The 21,980-nt window shown below is 35.5% G+C and overlaps 1 protein-coding gene across 1 annotated transcript in view; it reads left to right on the plus strand.

Moving 5' to 3' along the window:
* Positions 1-754: 754 nt before the first annotated feature.
* The window catches only part of LOC129220528 (metabotropic glutamate receptor-like), a 133,841-nt gene continuing 112,615 nt past the window's right edge, over positions 755-21,980 (plus strand). Inside the window, exons 1-2 of the mRNA XM_054854959.1 lie at positions 755-1,317; positions 7,629-8,419. Of these exons, the coding sequence (XP_054710934.1) occupies positions 755-1,317; positions 7,629-8,419 (1,354 nt within the window). The remainder of the gene's footprint in view (positions 1,318-7,628; positions 8,420-21,980) is intronic.

Genomic DNA, 21,980 nt, shown 5'->3' on the forward strand with positions numbered 1-21,980 from the left:
CTTGTGCAGGATGAAGAATCAAAATTGAATCAAGGGGTTTAAAAAAAAGGAAATAACAGTTGATATGGTTAAAGGAAAGCATCCATCGAAACTAATGCACAAATTCTCATGAAAAATGTGAATTTGCGCTTTACTTACGTTGGTTTTTCGCTTTAATCATATTGTATCACAAAGCTTATTTGATCCTTTTTCAACTGACAGTTACTATGCAGTTTGATAAAGCGTTTTGACTAATTTGTTATCGTCGTCTACAAAAAGTTTGCCAAGAATCTGATGAGGTTCAGGATTTTCAGCTTCTCGCATTAGTAACACAAAATTCTTCAGAAATTTCTAACTTATTAAAGCCCATTTTACTAACCCTTTGGGAACATGACCATACTCAATCCATGGTAAATGAAACACAATTAAATTTGATAAAGATTTTTATGCATGTGTAATTATTAATATCTCTCTTTTATTGTATTTCATTCTAAACTTCAAGGTGTTATCACTGCAATACTAGCATAAAATTAAGATTTTTAAATTTGTTGTTACAGCGGTATTGAACTGGATGCATAAAAGATGCCCCCTGTGTAATTTCAAAACCGTTATTTTAACTCTTATGTCATTCTCTTTTCAGGAAGATTTCAGAAGTTGAACACATTTATCCACTGGATCTTCCTTACAGCGGACCCATGCAACGTCAAAGTAGTCATACCGGAAGCCTCTACGTCAGGCAAAGGTTCCTCTTACCTCGTCCTGCCATCCACAGGCGATGACGATGTCGAAAACTTCCTTCAGGGGTGGAGGCGGGGGCCTGCCTGCCTCCCACCTGTTCGGAATGGCCAGCCTTGTCCTCCTGTACTTCGGCTTCAGCCATGGCAGGAAAGCCATCATCGAGGGCGATGTCATGCTGGGGGGCCTCCACCCTATCCACCAAAAAGGAGGGAAGGAGATATGTGGACTCATCAACAAGGACAGAGGGATCCAGCGAGTGGAAGCCATGCTCTTTGCTCTGGAGAAGATCAACCGAGATCCATCGTTGCTCAAGGACATCAAGTTGGGGGCCATCATCCTGGACACCTGTTCCAGTGACAGCTATGCCTTGAACCAATCGTTAGAGTTCATCAGGGCTTCGATCAACACGGTGGATGCTACTGCTTTCGAATGTCCTAATGGCTCTGCTCCCACCCTCAAGTTCAACACCAAGGCCATTACCGGTGTCATCGGGGGATCGTACAGTGAGGTGTCTTTGCAAGTAGCGAACTTGCTCAGGCTGTTCAGAATACCGCAGGTGTCCCCTGCTTCGACTGGAACTTGGCTCAGTGATAAAACCCGGTAAGTTTCTGGCTTTAAAGCTTATTAATATGCATCAAATCCACTGTTAAGAATTCAAGGCATTTTTAAGCGAATATTACTGCGAAATGGGGTGTTTTCAGTACTTAGAATCTTTTACAGTAAATTGGATCGAAGAAAATAAACGCCTGCACCACGAGAATTACGGTGCGCAGCATATATTGCATCATCTTTCCCATTCCCCAGTCGAGTCTCGTTCAATGTAAAAGTTAAAGCGTCCTTCTACAAATAATGAGAACGCTGATTCGAATCCCTTTGACAACAGGTCATTGTTTTTCTTCGCGTAAAATCTTAATAAAAATTTTCAGGTTTTTTTTTTTTTTTTTTTAATCTCATGCTGCTTCTAAACTACAAACTCGATTGTGAACTGAAGATGGCCTGTATTCACCTTAAACTTTATAAAGATCCTAACGAATTTTTTACTATTTCTTATAGAGATAACAAAATATAGCAGTCAAATGCAAAGCAAAACTGATTTGCAATTCTAGAGCTTGTAGTCGCCATTTTGCGGTGATTCAAGAAATCAGCCGAAGAAGTAATGCATTTGGATTTTGCTCTGACAAGGCAGATGTCTCATTGGACAGGTTAAGTGAGCATGTCTTTGTTTTAAATCTTTCAACAGTCACTGGCAAGAGACTGAAGTGCCTCTCATAGTTAATTTGAATTGTGGATAGGAGGAACTCATAAATCAAAAATTTCATGAAAGTTAACTTAACAGTTTATTTAAGACCATACATACAGGCCCGTGTCCAGGATTTCACAAAGGGAGGGGTTTCAAAGATCTTTTAAAAATCATTTCTCGTAGTGGCATGAAAACACCCCTTGTACCAAGTAATTCATTTCTGTTTTATGGTTATAATCAAGCAATGGAGTACTTTAGGGGTCAGAACCATTGATTTTAATACGCATTACTATTCCTAGGAAGAGATAACAAGTATAGTATTATATACATGTAGGGATGTTTGAGACCCCTCCCCTATTTCTCCGAACTCCGGCTGCGCTAGTGCATACAATGTTGTTTTACAGCTTCTTCAGAATAAAGCATTTTTATCTGTTAACTACATTGCATATTGATTGCATATTGCAAAAAAAAATTAAAAATTCACACAAATATATATTTTTTTACATGCTGTATACCAAAAAATATGCCCACTGGATGTTTTGTATTGTCAGTCTATTTAGTGTTTATTTTGCAACTGATTTTCTAAAATATAATTTCAGTTGGTGAAAACTGGGCACTCGTAAACTACAGAAAAAAATAAAAGAAAATGACTTCAAAAAAGAGCACTGACATAAACATTAACACTATAACTAAGTTAAATATTTTCTTCATATTGCTTTCTATCATTATTTTCCCCCAATGGGAGGGGTTTAACTCCTAAAACCCTCCTCTTGGACACGGCCCTGCATACACAAACGGGCGAGACATTTCAGGAGCCTCTTTTAGCTTTCTTTAGCCGCAACAAGAAAAATTAAAGAATATATGTCCTAAAGTTCCCGATCTTTTACCGTTAAACGTTATTCTCACCACAGAAATTTAAGCTGAATACGAGCCCCTTCTTTTTTTCCTTCAAAGACAACTACTTGTACCTTTTTTACGTTATGTGAATGCTAAGGTAAACGTGAATTATAACTTGAATAGTAAATGAAGCTCAGAAACTACTTCATTTCCTTTACTATCTCTAGCGAGAATAAATAAGTCAAAAGTAGCACCGAATATGCGACGTAATGCTTAAAGACAAAACGAAATGCAGTTATTTTGTCCGAATACATTTCATAATGATAGTTACATGGCAAAATGTTTCTAACATCGTTTTCAGGTTGAATAAATGCATGAACGAATGGTTTTTGATCACATGACGCGTTACTCAGGAATATTTGAAACTGTTGAATATAGCGCTTCAAAAATCAAGTCACGCGAGAAATTCATTATCCGAGGGAAGAATAAAATTCTTGTTTTTGAAGTGGAGGAGTCCTAAAACGCTTTTATTCTCTTCCAAATATCTGGAATTTTATTTATTATAAATGCTAAAATATTTTCGCCATTGAAATAAAAGTTCAGCATACATTTATGAATGAGCAATAAATAATATACTCGAAAAGCATCACGGGTTTTAAACTGGTTTAGTTGTCACTGAAAAGTTGTGTTACATTTTGATATTAATGTTTTGTACAACTTTTTTTTTGCTTTTTTAATCCAACGAAGGTCACCGAGTTAAAAATTATACATTTTCGAAAAACAAAATGTATTTCCAGAACATTTTTCAGAGCCACAGCTTAGCTGCTACGCACTTCGGGTTAGTTTTTCTTTTTTATTTAGGTTCACTTAAGAAATGAATGGGTTCCTCATTTTTGAACTGTTTGTGTACTGGTATATTTTTTAACTTTCATTGGCGATTTTCATTTAATAAATCTGTCTTCATTGTCTCACTTTAGAAAACAAAATAGATCTTATAGATTTTTTTTTTTTTTTTTTGTAATGTGTTTTGCATTGTATTTCAAATAACGGAGAATCCATCGAATGTACGAAATGTAATTATAAAATTAAACATATCAAATCATTATTTAACTTTAAAATTTCCTATTCTACCGTGTGCAGGTAAACGGCAGTATCTGCAGATTTGAGGTTTTGAGATATTTGAAGAAATGTGTGGTGGGTTCAATACTAACAATAGGAAAACGTTGGAACTAAGACGGTTTTTTTTTTTTTTCGCGCTTTTTTTTCAACGGAAACCAAACAAGAAAACTTGTACAATAAAGCTTGCGTACAATAGATGACAAAAATGCAAAATAAATAAATAAATAAATGAAAAATTTGCAGTTACTGCTCTTTACCTGCGCACAGCAGTATTGCTTTATGAAGTTGACGGAAATAGTATGTTAACCATTTGCCCTTCCCCGCTTCTCTGGTACGATCCGAACTTTCGAGAAATGTTTCAAAGAATGTGTGTCGGCAGCCTAGTTTTGTGGTTCGCAACCTAAGATCTTGCACTTTATGTAACTCAATCCGAAAAATCTCATGGTGTCAAATCTCAAGATATTGCTGGCAAGTTACCAACCAGCTTCGGAGCATTTCTTCAAATCACGCAATTAAGGAAAGGTATTCTTAGCATCGTTATGGCATCAGTTGATGCATGTCATATTCTTCCAGTGGAATGTTGCTGGGTTTATTCGATGTCTGCATCATTCAGCTGTCAAATCTCTTACATAAAGAGCTCCATTTTGAGTGACGACAATTTGGAAAAAGAACTCATGCGCACGTGGTAGAATTATTTCAATGGATTTTCAATATGGATCGATTTTCGGTTAAAAGTGCGATTGTAATGGCACCCTCCAACGGACGGGGTGCACACCACGAGTTTATAACCAGAACTGATAAATAAATTAAAAGAAATAGTTACTTTTTTATTTCACCAAGTTGTCCAATTCAAAAAATTTTTATGATTTTTTTAAATATTTTTTTTCTATTTTTGTAAATGCGTTAACTAATATTATACTAAATGCAAAATGTTCTTATGGATAACTAAGCTCTTCTTGTGTAGTAGTTGGAAAGTTGTGTAGTAGTTGAGTGCATGCAATCAAGCGACCTTTCAAAATTCCTGTGACCACTGGAACCACGGGCTGAAACCACTACGAGAAATTTTCACATCTAAAATTTCAAAAGCGAGAAGCGAAGAAATTTGTTTAAAAGTTATTTCATGTATCATGTAAAATTGGTACGGATAGAAATATTTTGCAATAATTGCGTAACTAAAACTATTTTATTTACAAATCAACTGAACATTTAATGAACCTAAAGTCCTGATTAAAAAAAGAATCGTTGTCGAAAAGATATTGTAAAAGCACTTTTTTGGCGAAACTTTAATTTTCGCGCTTTTCACAAACCCGTCGTAGTCACGAAAATTGAAGCCTCGCGAAATATTTCGTGGGAGTTTTTTAAAAGGCACTCTTTACATACAGTTCGAAAAATTTTCAGCTCGCAAAATCACTGATATTCATCACTGATCATTTTCGCAAAATTTAAGGCCCGCGAAAAAAAGTGCTTTTACAGTAACTGAAAAGGTTCTTTTTCAAGTATCAAGGAGGCCAGCTTAGACTTCCGTTTCATGTTGAAGCTTCACTCACAATCTCACCAAAAGAAATCGAATTTGAAAACGTTTGTTACGTTTAAGTTCGACTCACACCAATCGGTCAACTTTTGGTACAGGTATTAAGTTATTCCTTAAATCAAATTGAATTAAAAGGACTGAAATAAAATAGTACCATTTCAAATTAATCACCCCAAAACTGATTTATGTGGTGAAAAACGTTGATATTATAAGATTGAATACTTGAACTTTGTTTTTATGAGTATGGATTTTTTTTTCTTTAGTTTATATTTTTTTTATTTATTTATACATGTATTTATTTTTTTGCTTGCGTTATAACTTAAAAACTTTGAAAATACTGAAACGAGAATATTTTGGTTATGCTAGTAAATGCGAAGGCTTAAGGGGGTATTCCAGTCAATAAATTCAAAAAAAAATCAATTTTATTTTCCCTTCATATTCTTAAAGTTTAGACTTTTAAGAATAAGTTTCCAAGAGGATTTATGGAAATTCAAATTTTTTCTGGAGTTAGTTAATTTTGTTAAAATAAATTCTTTTGCGTAAATGATACTGCAAACTTTAAACGCGTTTTTCTCGAAACTTTTTTTTCGATACGGTTGACAAGATATTTCATGCTCTAATGCACCGATTTACTTGAAATTTGGTACAGACTTTCTTAGTACTATCAAATTGTCTCCACGTGGGGGTTCGTGTAATTTTTGATTTTTAAAATTACACGATCCAAAAGTACGCTATTTTGTGAAAAAAAAATTACTTTCAAATCGGCTACGTCCAGACAATTCTACATCCTTGTTTAATGAGAATCAACCTTAGTTTTATGTTTCAGATCAACCTGGAGACCCCCCCCCCCCTTTTTTTTTGGAATCCCCAGTTTCCCAGTCTCCACCTAACTACAATTTTGATTTTTCTTTCAACTATTATGCACTTTTTTACTTTTAAAGGATCAATAAAAAACTGATAAAAATGGATAGTGAAAATAACTGGTTTTTTCTCTATTACGCCTGTGAAATCACCTTAACATCAAGCCTCTAGACTAGAATATCCTCTTAAAGTACAACTATATGACTGAGTTTAAATGTTATGTCAGTGACACATATCTCCTCCCTTCAGACCTTTCGTCCGGTACACTGGACATGAACTTTAAACAGCTGCTAATCATTTAATAATTGGTTAAATTACTTGATTTTTCTTGTAGTTGTTTTTTTTTTATGTTCTCATTATTATCTTTGCAATAGTGTTTCATTTTGGGATTGAAAGCATTAACAAATGGGCATTAGGAGTTTGGGACCGGCTCATTTTTCAAATTATGGATTCTCGTCTAAATGCGAGGTTTTTTTCTGATGTTTTCAAAAATAAATAATTTCTTATTGATCATTTCAAATGCTTGTATTGTGTTTCATTATTGTTTGGAAGATCATTTCATAATGAGATGTGTTTGATGTTTTATCGTTTTTGTTCTAATCTGAAATACTTATTTCAAAAATGTATGCCAGAAATATTGGACGCATCATAAATCTGTTGATTTTTCCCCTACAAACTTGAAATTTTGTCCATAAGATAAGCTTTACCATAATACACTGTCTACCAAATAAAACCATTTTTGGTTATGTATTTTATAATTCCGACTAAAGGGGTTTTAACATACGAGTCTGATATTTGTCATACAGATGTGCTTAAAAAAACGTAATTTATATTTAAAAAATAAACACTGTATATTTAAGATAAATAAACACCTTTGTGCTGAACAGTAAAGTCAGACAAAACAACGTAAGTAAATTTGTGCTTCTACTTACGTTGTTTTGTCTGACTTTACTGTATATTTAGTTTTTAGTCACTCTAAGCTCTTTTTACACACTGAACGAAAACGTCCACAACATAAATTAGATTTAAAACAAGCGATAAAATTTGAACTTAAAAAATTGCAGCTTGTAAGTAAACCTGAGTTAATGTTTCGATTTTGGAAAAAAGATAATCATTTGCTGTTGAGAATACAAGCATTTTGCGTACAAAGACTAAACTGAGATAAACATAAGAAATGAATAAATACCTGTATGCAACAAAGTATCCATGCCCGTCATTTAGGAGGTCAGGAAGGATGAACTGCTTTCTCTGTCTTTGAAAAATTAATGCTGCTGCGTAAAAGTCTCATTATATTATCACTAAGTAATACACTTTCTCGTTTAGGTACGACTTCTTCGCCCGCACCGTTCCTCCAGACACCTTTCAAGCTGTTGCCCTTGTCGATCTTGTGCAGCGTTTCAACTGGTCCTATGTGTCACTAGTCTCTTCCGAAGGACAGTATGGCGACTCTGGCATGACCGCCTTCCAGCGGGAGGCACGGAGCCGAAACATATGCATAGCTGCATCCGAAAAAGTCCCCCACTCGGCCACGAGCGAAGTTTTCGACACCATCTACCAGAACCTCCTCCAGAAGCCTAATGCCAGGGGTGTGGTCCTGTTCACCAGGGACGCTGATGCTTCTGGCATCTTGAAAGCTGCCAAGAGGCTCAACAAGACTCACTTCACGTGGGTCGCCAGCGATGGGTGGGGCAAGCAGGAAAAGCTTGTTGAAAATCTTGAACAGGCGGCTGAAGGCGCCATCACGGTCGAACTGCAATCCACGGAAATCGAAGAATTCAACAAGTACATGAAGAGCCTTACGCCGTCGAACAATCAGCGCAATCCGTGGTTCGAGGAATACTGGGAAAGCGTGTTCTCGTGCGTGTTGCCCAAGAACTCGAACAATTCCAAACTGCCTATCTGTTCTCCGAATTTGAGGCTGGACGAGAGTGTCGGCTATAGGCAGGAATCCAAAGTACAATTCGTGGTGGATGCTGTGTATGCCTTTGCTCATGCGCTGGACAAAGTGTGGCGCGAACTTTGCAAGCCCAGAGGAGAGGGCTACTGCCATGCGATGCGAAGTCTGGATGGTGGAAAACTGTATCGGGATTATCTTCTGAATGTATCTTTCACAGGTAAGGAATTGTTTATCAGTTTTGTCAGTTGAATGTGTTACCGTTAACCGGGGCAACTTTCTAAAGTGGGACATCTTTGCTGGTTTTTGGAAACTTTGTTCCAAAACTAACAAATAGATGTGGTTATGTCTTTGTGCGATGAAGACGCTACCGCAGCTGATCTTTTCCCGGTAGGTCAATTTGTCTCTGTTGACAGTGCTTTGCCTTTCTTTCTATGAAAATCTTTCAATGAAAAGAAACATGCGTTTTTGCGCAAAACGTTTTGTGCGTACGTTATAATAATAAACTCTATAGACCATTTATAGCACACTTCTCTTCAATGTTCATGTACCTATTAAAAATTTTTAAACAGTTACTGTGATTGAGAATGATCATCTTTCATTGCATTAAATGCCTTGTCGTAGAAAGTAGTGAGAAATATAGATTCATGTTGCATAATCTGATTGCATAATCTGATCTGAAAGCTTTATGAACAATTAATCTTAACTAATAATAAAGCTGAAAGTCTGTATTTCTGGATCTCTGTACTACAATCTACTCTCCTTGTCGTAGAAAAAAAGGAAAAATATAAAGATTCATGTCGCATAATCTGATCTGAAAGCTTTATGAACAATTAATCTTTACTAATAATAAATTTGAAAGTCTGTGTATCTGGATCTCTGTATGTCTGGATGTCTGTTACACGCATAGCGCCTAGACCGTTCGGCCGATTTTCATGAAATTTGGCACAAAATTAGTTCTTAGCATAGGGGTGAATACCTCGAAGCGATTTTTCGAAAATTACATTTTGTTCTGTTTCTATTCCAATTTCAAGAACATTTTACGTGGAACCGAAACATGGGCGAGCAAATTAACACAGCAAATTACAGAGAAATTCATCATCCATTATTTGTAATATACAGGCGAACAAAATGACCTTTTAATTTTCTACTACGCGCAAAGCAGTGCGGGTACCGCTAGTAATTAATAAACTTGGAAAAAAGACATCCCAACAGGTGTAAATAGGAGGAGAAACTGAAAATGAGAGCTGCACTATGATGACTTGTCTCTGTGGAGTATTATTAACATGTTTGCTCGGATTTTTTTAATGCTTATTTCAAACTTAATAATCCAAAAATAACACATTCATCGAGGAAAGCTAGTATTGAGTAATCTCTTGAAAAGGGTGTTACTATTATATTAATACAGTGAGGTAAACTTGAAAGAAACCTAAGCACGAATCGAAACATAGAAAATACTACTTAAGTTATCGATTATTAAATATTGTTCCGTTGAAATTACTTTAGACTCGTAGAAAGTTATTTAAAACTGCGCAGTGGTACGCCAAATACTATTGCAATTGACTTAAATTTACCGGTCACCAAAAACTGAAATCGCCTCCTAAAAAATTCAATGGTGCAGTCTTCCTTATAAACCGCCCTCCTCCCGTCGGCGCACCTGATATATGAGCGGTATGATATACGCATACATTTATTGCTTACTAGTGGTACCCGCACGGCTTTGCCCGTAACAGAAAATTAAAAGGTCTTTTCGTTCGCCTATATATTTACAAATAATGTATGATGAATTTTCTCGCCAATTGGCTTGTGCCCATGTTACGGTTCCACGTTATGATAATTTCGTAACTTATTCGTCCATCTTATGAAAATTTTGTTCTTAAATTTTTAATAGAAAAAGAACAAAATCGAATTTTTGAAAAATCGTTTAGAGGTTCACACTTTCATGCTACAAACTAATTCTGCGCCAAATTTTATGAAAATCGGCCGAACGGTCTAGGCGTTATGCGCGTCACAAAGACAGACAGAAATCCTGACAGACATACTTTCAGCTTTATTATTAGTAAAGAAAAAAAAAACCGTTTTTTCCAAAATCGATAAAATTTTGTGAGGTTGTGACAGAACGCAATCTTTATTGCACATCAGACCCGTTTTTCGTTATATAAAAAAATATTATTGAGCAAAAGTAATATTTTCGTATTATTTATACACACTAAAAGAATGTGCTTTAAATCTAAAAAATACATGTGCGCAATGTTTATTGCAAGAAACATGCACGGTTTGTAATAGAGCGCATTAAGACTTGTATAATTAAAAACATACGTACGAAGATAAATAAATACCTTTGTGCTGAACAGTAAAGTACCAACGTCAAAAAAGCAAGCAGTAATATGCGAATTTGTGCTTTTTTGACGTTGTTACTTTACGTTAATAATACGTACGAAGTTTACTTAGTGTATTGCCCCTCATGTATGCTTCATTCCTGCACTGGAATTTTATTTCAATAAACGTTTCTTTTTTTACCCGAAAGACATTCTTTCCCAAGAACCAAACATTCCGAGAGTTTCTTCCATTCTTGGAATTCAACTGGGAGGAGGATGAAGAAGTCAAAGCCTTCAGCATTTGCGCAGCGATATTTCGAACTAAATTGAGAAATGACGTCAACTTTCCTTGTCCGAATTCAGAAAATGCTAGTTACTTAAACAATTTTGATATTTTTCTGAACAGGAGCTGATAAAATAGAGATTTTTTTGCATAGATCACGTGGGACAAGAAGAAAAAGTGTTGATTTTTACGAAAATATAAAAAAAAAATAAGAGCTCTGTAATTTGTTTCAATTTTTGTACTTTTCCTTTGTGTGGGTGTGTATATTTTTCACTGCTTCAGTAAAAATGGAATCAGGTGTGATTTTACTAATGCACAATAGTTCCTTAAACATTTTTAGATACTAGCTAAAATGAAACAAATTGCTTCAGTATTTAAAAAATTTTAAAAAAAAAAAAAACCTTAGCATTGCGAATTTGTGGTCAGAACATATACTAATTTTTGTCGAAATTCGATTTTAAGGTTTGATTTGAATCTTACAGTTAATTCTCTATATTTGCTGTTCATTATTCAACTCTTTGTCGAAATTTTGATAGAATAGGCGGTATACAGTTTTGTCCGAATAGCATTTACAAGACCACCTTTTCTTCTTTTCTCAATTTATACGTTTAAATTTTATTGGCTGCTTATTAACCTAAATATAAAGATACCTTAACTGCAACTTTGTGCATTGAAATCAAAAAATCGTATACTTATTGATTGATTCATTGATTGAGGTTTTTTAAGTGATTTCTGCCTCGTATACTTACGTTATTGCTTACATTTTAGTACAAACTAAGCTTTTAGAAAAAGTCTACAGATGTAAAAATAATTTTCGTGTTTTTCAAACACAGAAGAGTTGAATTATTTTAGGATAATGCCCAAAGCCACTACTGCAATCTTACTCGAATGCTTACCCCTGCATCTTCCACCCGGGGCATAAAAAGTAAGATGTCAGTAATAATATCATTCAGAACAAGGACATGAAACCACGTGTCTTAATTATGAACCGCTTGGTATACAAGAAGATTTCATGTATAAGATTGTTTTACGTTGTTTATATGTGCAATAGACAAAGGGTTTGAAATAGCAATAAAACAGTTGAATCAATCAAAATAGATATGTTTCGAAATTCAGCTGACTTTAGCAGATATTTCATGTTGTAGTCAAAAGAAGATCCTATTTTTGAAATACATAAAAGATACCCAAAAAAAGAGCTGTGAGATTTAAATTTTTCGATTTTTCAAAAATGTTGGAGAAAATGTCTGACGCGAGACCTTGTTTTCGAAAAAAATAGCTTTATTCGAAACATAAAAAGTAGTTACCAGTAGTAGTAAAAAAGTTGTAGTACATAGTATGTTACTGCCCAGTAGCCACTGAAAATACCATGCCTTGCCTTCAATCTACGAGTTGAACCGAACCATTGCTTCGGTCACTCGTCTAGTCAGTACTAATTCTATATTAGCTACCAGTTTGTTTGGCACTCTAGGTTTCCTTAAGAGGATTTCCACCTCCAGCTCAGTCACTTCCTATGCCATGGTGATGAGTGCTAATAAGCACGATACTGCAGTCCTCGGCTGGAATGACTGAACTGGCGGTGATTTTCATGTATTTCTGCCTTAGCCCTGGCTATAGGGCGGTAACTTACTGAAATTAAAAATCAGTATTTGCATGATTTCAAGTAAGATGTTCGAAATGAAAATGGTGGGGGGGGGGGGGCCGAATATTTAGTAGAGAATGTGCGCGAATTTTAATGGCTGACTGTTCACATTCCAGCTGCTTTAGGCCCACAAAAGTACACGAACCATATAATACAAGCAATAAAATGTAGTTATAAAGGTACTTGACCTTGATAAGAAAATTCCTTCAGAGGCTTTCACCGAAAAAAGTCTGGAGTGGTTTTGCTTCCAATAAAAAAAAAAATATTTACACCGAGCATGATGTTGAACGTTTACTTCAGCGCTGTTCTAGACTACTATTGGTTGCAGATGAAAAATCTTTCGGCATTTTTCACGTATCTCAAACAGCGAAATTTAACTGTGTAGAGTTTATCTGGTCTTGATGGGGCACCCGGAAACATCTTTTCCAAGTGGGACATGTTCACTAGTTTTTGAAAAAAGAGATGTAAAGCGCTCTCTACTAAGTTCTAAATCCATCTAATAGATGCATAAGTGTTTTGGGTGCACATTTGAACAATACTATAGCTTAGATGATTTTAGAACTTAGTAAAATGTCAAATCCCGACTTACGCGTTCCAAGACTTCTCGCGTAAGTCGAAATTTTGTGTTGTGGAAAAGGGAATATGTAAATTTTTTTATAAACATACCTAATTATTTTAGACACTTGTTAACGCCACCTCAAACTGTTTTAAAGCATTCCTTAATTATACATTACCATTTCTCTGCATAGTTTAAAATGAAGTCTCCAAAAAGCGTCTGTTTGTTTGAACTCGCAAAACTCGAGAACTACCCGGCCGATTTTGCTGAAATTTTCACAGTTTGTTCCTTTAAGTTCTGAGAAGGTTTGCAGACCAGTTCGAAAACAATTCGATGAATAGTTCTTTTTTTATTAAAATTTAGGCCCAATTTTCACATAAATTCCCGAATATGGGGGTGAAAAATTACTTTCACATATTAATATTACATATCGTTCGAAAGGGTAGAATTTTCCGCTTTCTACGCTATTTGTTCCAATGCTCTAACTTTATTACAGCGGGAGTTAGTTGCGTTTTTCGCTCGAATTTTTTTAGGCTTAGCTGAAATTTAGGTATTACTTTCTTCATTAAATAAATCAATAAAAAGTGAAGGAGTTGTCCCACAGCTTTCTTTTTGACGCCATTTTAAAAATCAACCTTTTTTGCCCCAGAATTAACTCGACCTATGGTCGAAAAAATAAGCTTTTACCTCGAAAGGAAAAAAAGTTACAAGCCTTTTTAAATCAGGTTTCAGAAATCTCGATTCCATTCAAATTGTGAACCATTTTCTTTCGCGTTTTAATTCCTTAATCGTATTTTATTTGGTGTTTCCATGGTTACGCATTTTAAATCCATCTTTCTGGATTTAATTTCTTAAAAGTATTTTAATATCTGTCTTCATTGTTTAGAAAGGAAATCATGATGTTTTTTTTTACTTATTTTTTACACCTGATTGTTGAATATACGTCTTTTGACACAATTTTTATTTTCAAGGTGAACCGGGCAAATCCGGGCAACGCAGCTAGTCTTACATAAAGAATTGAGTTTTCATTTGTATTTTTAAAAAGGCTGTCTTAATCAACATAAAATGCTGTTACGATGCACAAAATCAGTGACTAATGGGAAAGGGAGACATAAAATAAAGGAGTACGGTACGTACAGCATGTAGTAATAATAAAATATTGTTCTATAATAATACTGTGCAGCAGATCCAGTAATGATATTTGTAACTTTAATAAATGAAGATGGTGATTTATGCTGCGTGATCAGATCGTTATTCTAATGTATTTTAAATACAGTTGCTTCACACAAGTTCTTTTATAACATTTTCATCTATGGTACGGATAGACACTACTCGGTAAACTTTTACGGATTTCCTTATCTTGACTTTTAATTGTACATATGGAAGATTCACTCACACCTAATATTGTTGTGCTACCTTAGACGCTTTTTTTAGTTGTTCAAGGATATCGAAACCTTTAGTTTTTCTTTAATTGTCATAAACTTTCTCTTTTTCTTTGTGTCTCGACACACTTTAGATGGGACAGTGCATTTAGGTGTCGTTATATTTCATCAACTTTCACATTTAGAATGAAAAAAAATACGTGAAATGCGGAGAAGTTATTTGTATGAACAAATCTATGTTCAGACTAGTACGGTGTGAGAACCTTCGATGCCAGTGGTGCTAAAAGGATGAAGGTCCATTCACGAAAAAATATTTTTAGTAGCCAATAAGAAAGCCGATACTTTCACAGCGTAATTCTCTTCTGAAAATTTTCGTGTTGCGGGTGAGGAATTTGCATTGGGTCTAAATTTTTTTACTGGTGAAAAAATGGCGTTAAAGCTGTGGCGTACATTAGAGAGCACATAACCTAACTTTGCCCTCGAACCTTGAGGTCCTTTTCGTTCAGTGGTGAAAGCACTGGGTTAGCATCACAAAGGTCCGTGGTTCAAATCCCGAACCGGACAATCATCGCTCCACGTCATGGTGATACGTACGCCACATAATGGTGACCCGGCAACTCAACACAATGACGTGGAGCGATGATTGTCCGGTTCGGGATTTGAACCACGGACCTTTGTGATCCTAAGCCAGTGCTTTCACCACTGAACCAAAAGGACCTCAAGGTTCGAGGGCAAAGTTAGGTTATGTGCTCTCTGACGTACGCCGCATAGCCATTTGGTGTATGTCGAATCGCGTTGTAGCCGGAGTCGACTGTATTATCGTTTTGAAACACGTATGAACACAAATTGAGGAATATGAAAGAAAGAAATGGGGTTGAGGAAACAAAACAAAAAAAAAACTTCAATGACAGACCGTCTTTTATTATTTTACCCTACAAACCACATACGAGTACTTCATAGGTCGTAAAATATGACATTCCAAAACTCGATATTCCGCCTGACAAGATAAAACCCCCAAAAAATGCAAAAATATTTGAACCAACTCGTGGGAAAAGTGCAAGTGCTTGTTTTCGACCATCCATGCAGATACGAACAGCAGCCTTTTTATCCATCGTTTGCCTTAGAATAGATTAGTAAAAAAACATTCTAAGCGGCTCAGAGTGGCGCGTCGCTATTCGAAACAATCGAAATGGAACAAAGATGCAAAATGGAAGGGACAAGAGGAACACGTGGCAAATCTCTTTTCTAAATCGGGAAACTTGCGTGTATCGATTTAGAGGCGTATAAAGTGGGAGGGAGGTGGTTCACAGCGCCGTGTGATGCAACGTTCCACGCAAGTGCTCCTCGAGATTTCTCTGCGATTTGAATTTGCATTATCCGTCTTGATCTCGCTGCGGATGGATGCGCATTTCTCTGCGAGGGAGGAATAAAACACGCCACTGATTCGAACTAAATTCGAATATTTTTGTTCTTTCCGCAAGATTCTTTCTTCACTTAAGTCGAGGGAAATCACACTACATTTCAAAGTTCGGAGTTCCGGGAATAGTTTTCGATTTTGTGGTGGCTCGAAGATTTCAGACGAGTTTACTACTTAAAAAGACACATAAAGTTTTCATGAGCAACAGATTGAGAATATTTCTGAACCTGTCCCGTAACGGAGATTGATAAACCTTAAGGGGGTCCGGGACACAAAAATCGTCATATTTTGCATTTTTTTTTTTTTTTTTTTTTTTTTTTTTTATCATGTGAAAAATTACCCCGTTTTTTTCTGCTTATGAGGACGCTTGAATCTTGTTTCTATCTTAAATAGAACGAAAGATATAATTATTTTTGTTGAATGCACCTAAATAATGTGTACTTAACTTTAAAACTTTAAACGCGTTTTTCTCCATATTGCAATTTTTCCCGATTTCTTGCATTCAAACTCTTATAAGTCAGGAACCGATAAAGATAAAGTAATAAAACTAGGAGCATATCTTTTTCAAACAGTTTACTTTTATTTTTATTCGGCGAATTTGGAAAAAAACGTTTACAGCAAAAATTATGATTTTTTTAAAAAAAGTATCTTCCAATTTTTCGAAATTTTTCTTCAGATATTTTTTATTGAATCAATATTTTTCAAATCGCCGAATAAAAATTAAATCTTAGATATTTGTGCGTAATTTATTTAAAAAAAATTGAAAATTGATTAAGAATATTTTGAGTTATAGCAATTTAAAGCAACCTCATTAAAAAAACTAATTACATTTAAATTAATTTTTTTTTATATTTATGTTATGGTTTTGTTTATTAAATAAATGGTGAATCAGTGCAAAAAATTTCAAAACTCTAAAGTATATAATAAAAAAAAATTTCAAAATGTGTCCCGGACCCCTTAAGTTTCATTGGCACAGAGTGGGGTTGTTTCCTTCAGTCGAAAGTACTACTTTAAGTCACTGAAATTGATAGAATTAGCAAAACAAATAACATGGACCAGGAAAATACTTTCATTTTCCCAACAGTTATATTTTAATTAATTTTTTAAAATTTCCGTTTTTTTTTTTTTTTCAAACAAGGCATGGTCTTTATGACGTCACAAATGATGCACTATGGCGCATATGTTTACCGCATTTCCACGTTATGATAATCAAGAAGCGAATCAAACATTGCGCTCTACGCTTGCTATCAATCCTATCGTTGCCAGTACACGTGATTAAAGATACGAATTAAATATTGCGCTCTTCTGAATGGCAACACTGAATGGTATTTCATCATTTGTGATGTCATCGGCAGAAATGTAAACAATGAAAACGCACCGATTAAAATAATTTTTTTTAAAATATTAAACTTAGTCAAATAATTTTAAAAATGGTAAGATCCGATGTTTTTATATAAGCATGCTCTTTCAGAAAAAATACTTTTAAAATTTTGGAAACGACCCCATTGAAATAAATGTTTCTATTGCACTTACAAAGAAGCACACAAAAAGGTTCGGAGCTCTAGGAAAAGTTTTCAATTTTGTGGTGGTTAGGACACAAGTTTACCGCTTATGAAGACACACTGAGATTTTTCGTAAATATGAATTACTTACCAGACATTGATAAATCTCAGGTTTGTTGCTAATGTTGTAACATGCGGCAGAAAGCAATTTAATCCATTGCGTTAGGCCATCGGCAAAGACAAAGAATAATCTTCAGTACGAAACCAAAACTAGATCGAAGAATTGCAGATTTGCAATTTTGAATTCACTGCAATTTTCTGCCAATGAAACTTCTTAAACCTGGGCTTTCATTAGCAGAGAATTGCAATAAATATGTTAGCACGTGTTTTGCGGTGACAAGAAAGTTATGTAGCACTCCGCAATGCCGTGTGACGCGCAAGTGGTCTGAGAGACTTCTCTGCGGTGGATATGAGGGAAGTATAAAACACTCCAAATTAAAACTATATTCAAACATTTTAGTACTTTTCGAAAAATTCTATCTTCACTTAAGTCGAGGGATGCCACACTCACCAAAGTTAAGAGATCTGGAGAAATTTTCTATTTTGTGGTTTTCCCGAAGACGAATTTATCATTTACAAAGACGCAGAGTTTTCATGAGCAGCAGATTGGGAATGTTTCTGAACTTTACTTTTGACAGACACTTAAAGAACCATTGGCCCAAAAATGCAGTACATATTTTTACGCGTATTTTGCAATTATAAATAAAAGGTCAAATTATTATTTGTCCAACCGTAATTTTAAGACTTGAATGCAGATCAAAACTGGACTACTGTAAGAAATTTTTGCCATTGATGTCGTATTAAAGCTTGTATATCGCATTTGTTTATTACTAGAAAGGACTCTCATTTCATCTCAGTTGGTTCTTTCCATTCTATATATTTTGAATCAAAATATCTTCTATTTTATAAACTAGAAAGTCGCCCGTCAAGGTATAACGGGCGAAAATTGCTTCTCTTCTACATTTTAACAAAACAATTGCCTGTTTGGTGATATTTTGATAGTTGAAATGGTAACCCTAACTCCAGTGGATGAACCCTAAACTCCAGTAGGTAGCGATCACAGTTGACCACTTTCTTCTTTCTTCATTCCCCTGAAATGACACAGATCAGGGGAATGAAGAAAGAAGAAAGTGGAAATAGATGGAAATATAAATAGTAGGAAATATAATTTTCAAATAACACAAATATTGCATTGACTTCAGTTAAATTTCACAATATATGACTCATGGAAGGAGATGACCGATGATCACTTGTTAGTGAAAACATAAAAGTTTGTGTTATATAAGGTAAATGTATTATGCAGTGAAGTTCAGTCGTTGTCAGCATTACAAAAGTTAATTTCGAAGAGTAACAAGTAAATTGATGAAACGAAATTTAAATTGGAGTGACGTCATTATTTGATGACCGTAAGTTTGAAAATGCCATTCTCTGTATTTATTATACTTAATAGAAGTTAGAAAGTATCTAAGAATTCTACGAAAACTAAATTTTTCATTTAATAAATTTTTAGTAAGTATATCTTCCGACACGCTTACGTAAATACAGACTTATTTTACTTATTTTTTGGGCAATCACGATTGCTTATTGTTCTCACTTGACTGTTTTTGGCGTGCTATGATTTTATTTTCCCACCGCCACCCTCCGCACCATCACCGTCGACCGGCTCCTCACGATGCTGCTCCTATAGCGAAAGCCGTCTCCAGGTTGCATCCATGTCCAACACACACGCGCATACATACACGCATGTACACATACATATACTGGACATGCACACACACAAACACATACACACACACATACATACAGACACATACACACACACACACCTACCCACACACTCATGCCTGCACACAGATAAAAACACATATGCCTACACACACATACACATTCCCCCCCACACAAACACTCATACACACAACTACCCACACACTCATACCTGCACAAAGACGCAAACACACATGCCTACATACACATACCCCCCCCCCCCCACACACACACATAAACACACACGATTACATACACACATACTCGTGATTGCGAAACAAGACTAACAAAGCAATTTTGATACAAGAGGTCAAAATTCAAATTAATTTTTCTTTTTATTATTTAGTTATTAGAAATATTGTCTTTAATGCACGGCAAAAAAAAAAAAAATGCTTCTGACACCGTTCTTGCTGAATATCCGCGCAGTGTAATATGCGTTTAAGTGATTCATAGTGTCAGCACCGTTTTTTTTCCCCTTATACTAAAGTTCTTATATATACAGGGTGTTCCGTTTTAACCTGTAAAAAAACCTCTATTTTCGCAACCGCTAGTCCTAGATGCATATTGCAAAAGTGTTCAAAATCAGATGCAGGTTTAAGATATTGAAAGTTGGAAGCGACAATAAAAATGAGTCAAAAAATACAAAATTTAACTTTTCATACGGGCGGTAGGTCCTCCAACTTATATTCGGGGAAATTATCTCCGTTGAAAAATAATTCCAACACAAAAAGTTTGACATTAGTACGACCAATATTCACCGAGATATGAAACGCAGCGTTTTCTGACTTACACCACTTTAAACTCGCCGTCAATAACACCTTTTGGGGGAAAATATTGCAGTCTACAAAGGTTTTAAATTATATGTGTGCATAAAGTGTAGTTTTTCAAATTGTTCGAAATTTTGTAGTATGCTTTTGTGTATCATGGCATAACATTTGCATTTATTTTTGTATAGGAACGAAAACCACAAATTCTTTGTTTTGTTTTTTACTTCGACAGATTATCATTCTTCTGAAAGGGCGATAAGGTCGTATCTCATCTTCTATATGGTCCCTTAAAACATTAAACTCGAATATCTCCTTGAGTTTTAGTCGCACAAAAGTCAAATTTTTTGTGTTATTGATATCTTTTAATGGAGATTATTTTTCTAAATATAAGTTAGGGGACCTATTGCCCGTATAAAAAGTAAATTTTTTGAGCAATCACGATTGCTTATTGTTCTCACTTGACTGTTTTGATGTGCTATCATTTTATTTTCCCGCCAACACCCTCTGCAGCATCACCGCCGACCGGCTCCTCACGATGCTGCTCCTCTAGCGAAAACCGTCTCCTGGTTGCATCCATATGCTACACAAACGCGCATACACACGCACATACACAAATACATACACAAACACATACACAAACACATACATACAGACACGCATATATACAGACACCTACACATACATACAGACACCTACACATACATACAGACACCTACACACACACACATCTACCCACACACACATGCCTGCACACAGACACAAACACATATGCCTACACACACGTACACATTCCCCACCACACAAAAACACTCATACACACAAGTACCCACACACTCATACACACAACTACCCACGCACTCATACCTGCACACAGACGTAAACACACATGCCTACACAAACACATACACATGCCCCTACACACAAACACACATACCTCCCACACACACATAAACACACATGTCTACATACACACACACACTCGTGATTGCGAAAAACATAATTTGAATTCAAGAGGTCAAAATTCAAATTATTGTTTTATAATTTTTCATTTTTTGACTTGTTTTTATTTTCGCTTCAAACTTTCAATATCTTAACTCCGCATTTGATTTCGAACATTTTTGCAATTGGAAGTATACATCTAGGACTAACGGTTTCGAAAATAAAGGTCTTGCAGGTTAAAACGGAACACCCCGTATATGCTTCTAAGCTTAATATATTGTTAAACTTTCTTATATTGTTAAACTTTAAAAAAATGTCCTAAAATGTTCACTGATTTCTCTCTAACACTGGCCGAGTAATTAGCGACGAATGCGCAATGTAGCCAACAACCACCGCACTGGATCAAGGTAATACCCAGTCCGAAACAATCATAATTAAAACAAAACGAAGTTCCATTTTCGCAACTTTCCACAAAATGGAGAAGCCCCCCCTCGGACCTGACGTAAGAGCGTTCTGTTCGAGTTGAGTAGAGCCCCTATAACTGGAGAGGCCTACGCATCCGCCATTTTGGAGCAAGCGTACAACAGGGAAGGCTACCTTTATTGGCAAACACTCGCCAAACAGGGAACGAGAGAGTCAGAGAGCGAAGGTGAACATTGGCAAAATTTTGGAAACAGTTGGCTTCGTTTCCAGGCTGTCGGTCACATTGCGGGCTATTAATTATCCATTTCTTTTTTCTTTCTGCATCTGCTGGAAATCTGAAGAGCTGAAATCCTTTTTTGGAGCTGTTTGCACAATTTACGTCCGAACAACCACCCATTTGGCTCAATTTAACACATGCTAAAGAAATGTAAACATCAGCAGCAATGTGAATAAAAAATATGACAACGTATATAAAGTACAAATTGAGAATGGAAAAAGGTTAAAAAACCAGCAAACAGCTGTTTCGGCACTCTGAAATACAAGTGCCATCATCAGTACAACGATTTGTAAAGACAATTCTTTTACAACTCGTCTCTCATTCCATTGTTCGCCTCGACTGTGTTTTAGTCGGGTTGAACCTGTCTTCGCTTTTAATGCACTAATGATGGCACTTGTATTTTAGAGTGCCGAAACAGCTGTTTGCTGGTTTTTTAACCTTTTTCCATTCTCAA

Source organism: Uloborus diversus, chromosome 1, assembly GCF_026930045.1.
Source record: "Uloborus diversus isolate 005 chromosome 1, Udiv.v.3.1, whole genome shotgun sequence".
NCBI lineage: Eukaryota > Metazoa > Arthropoda > Arachnida > Araneae > Uloboridae > Uloborus > Uloborus diversus.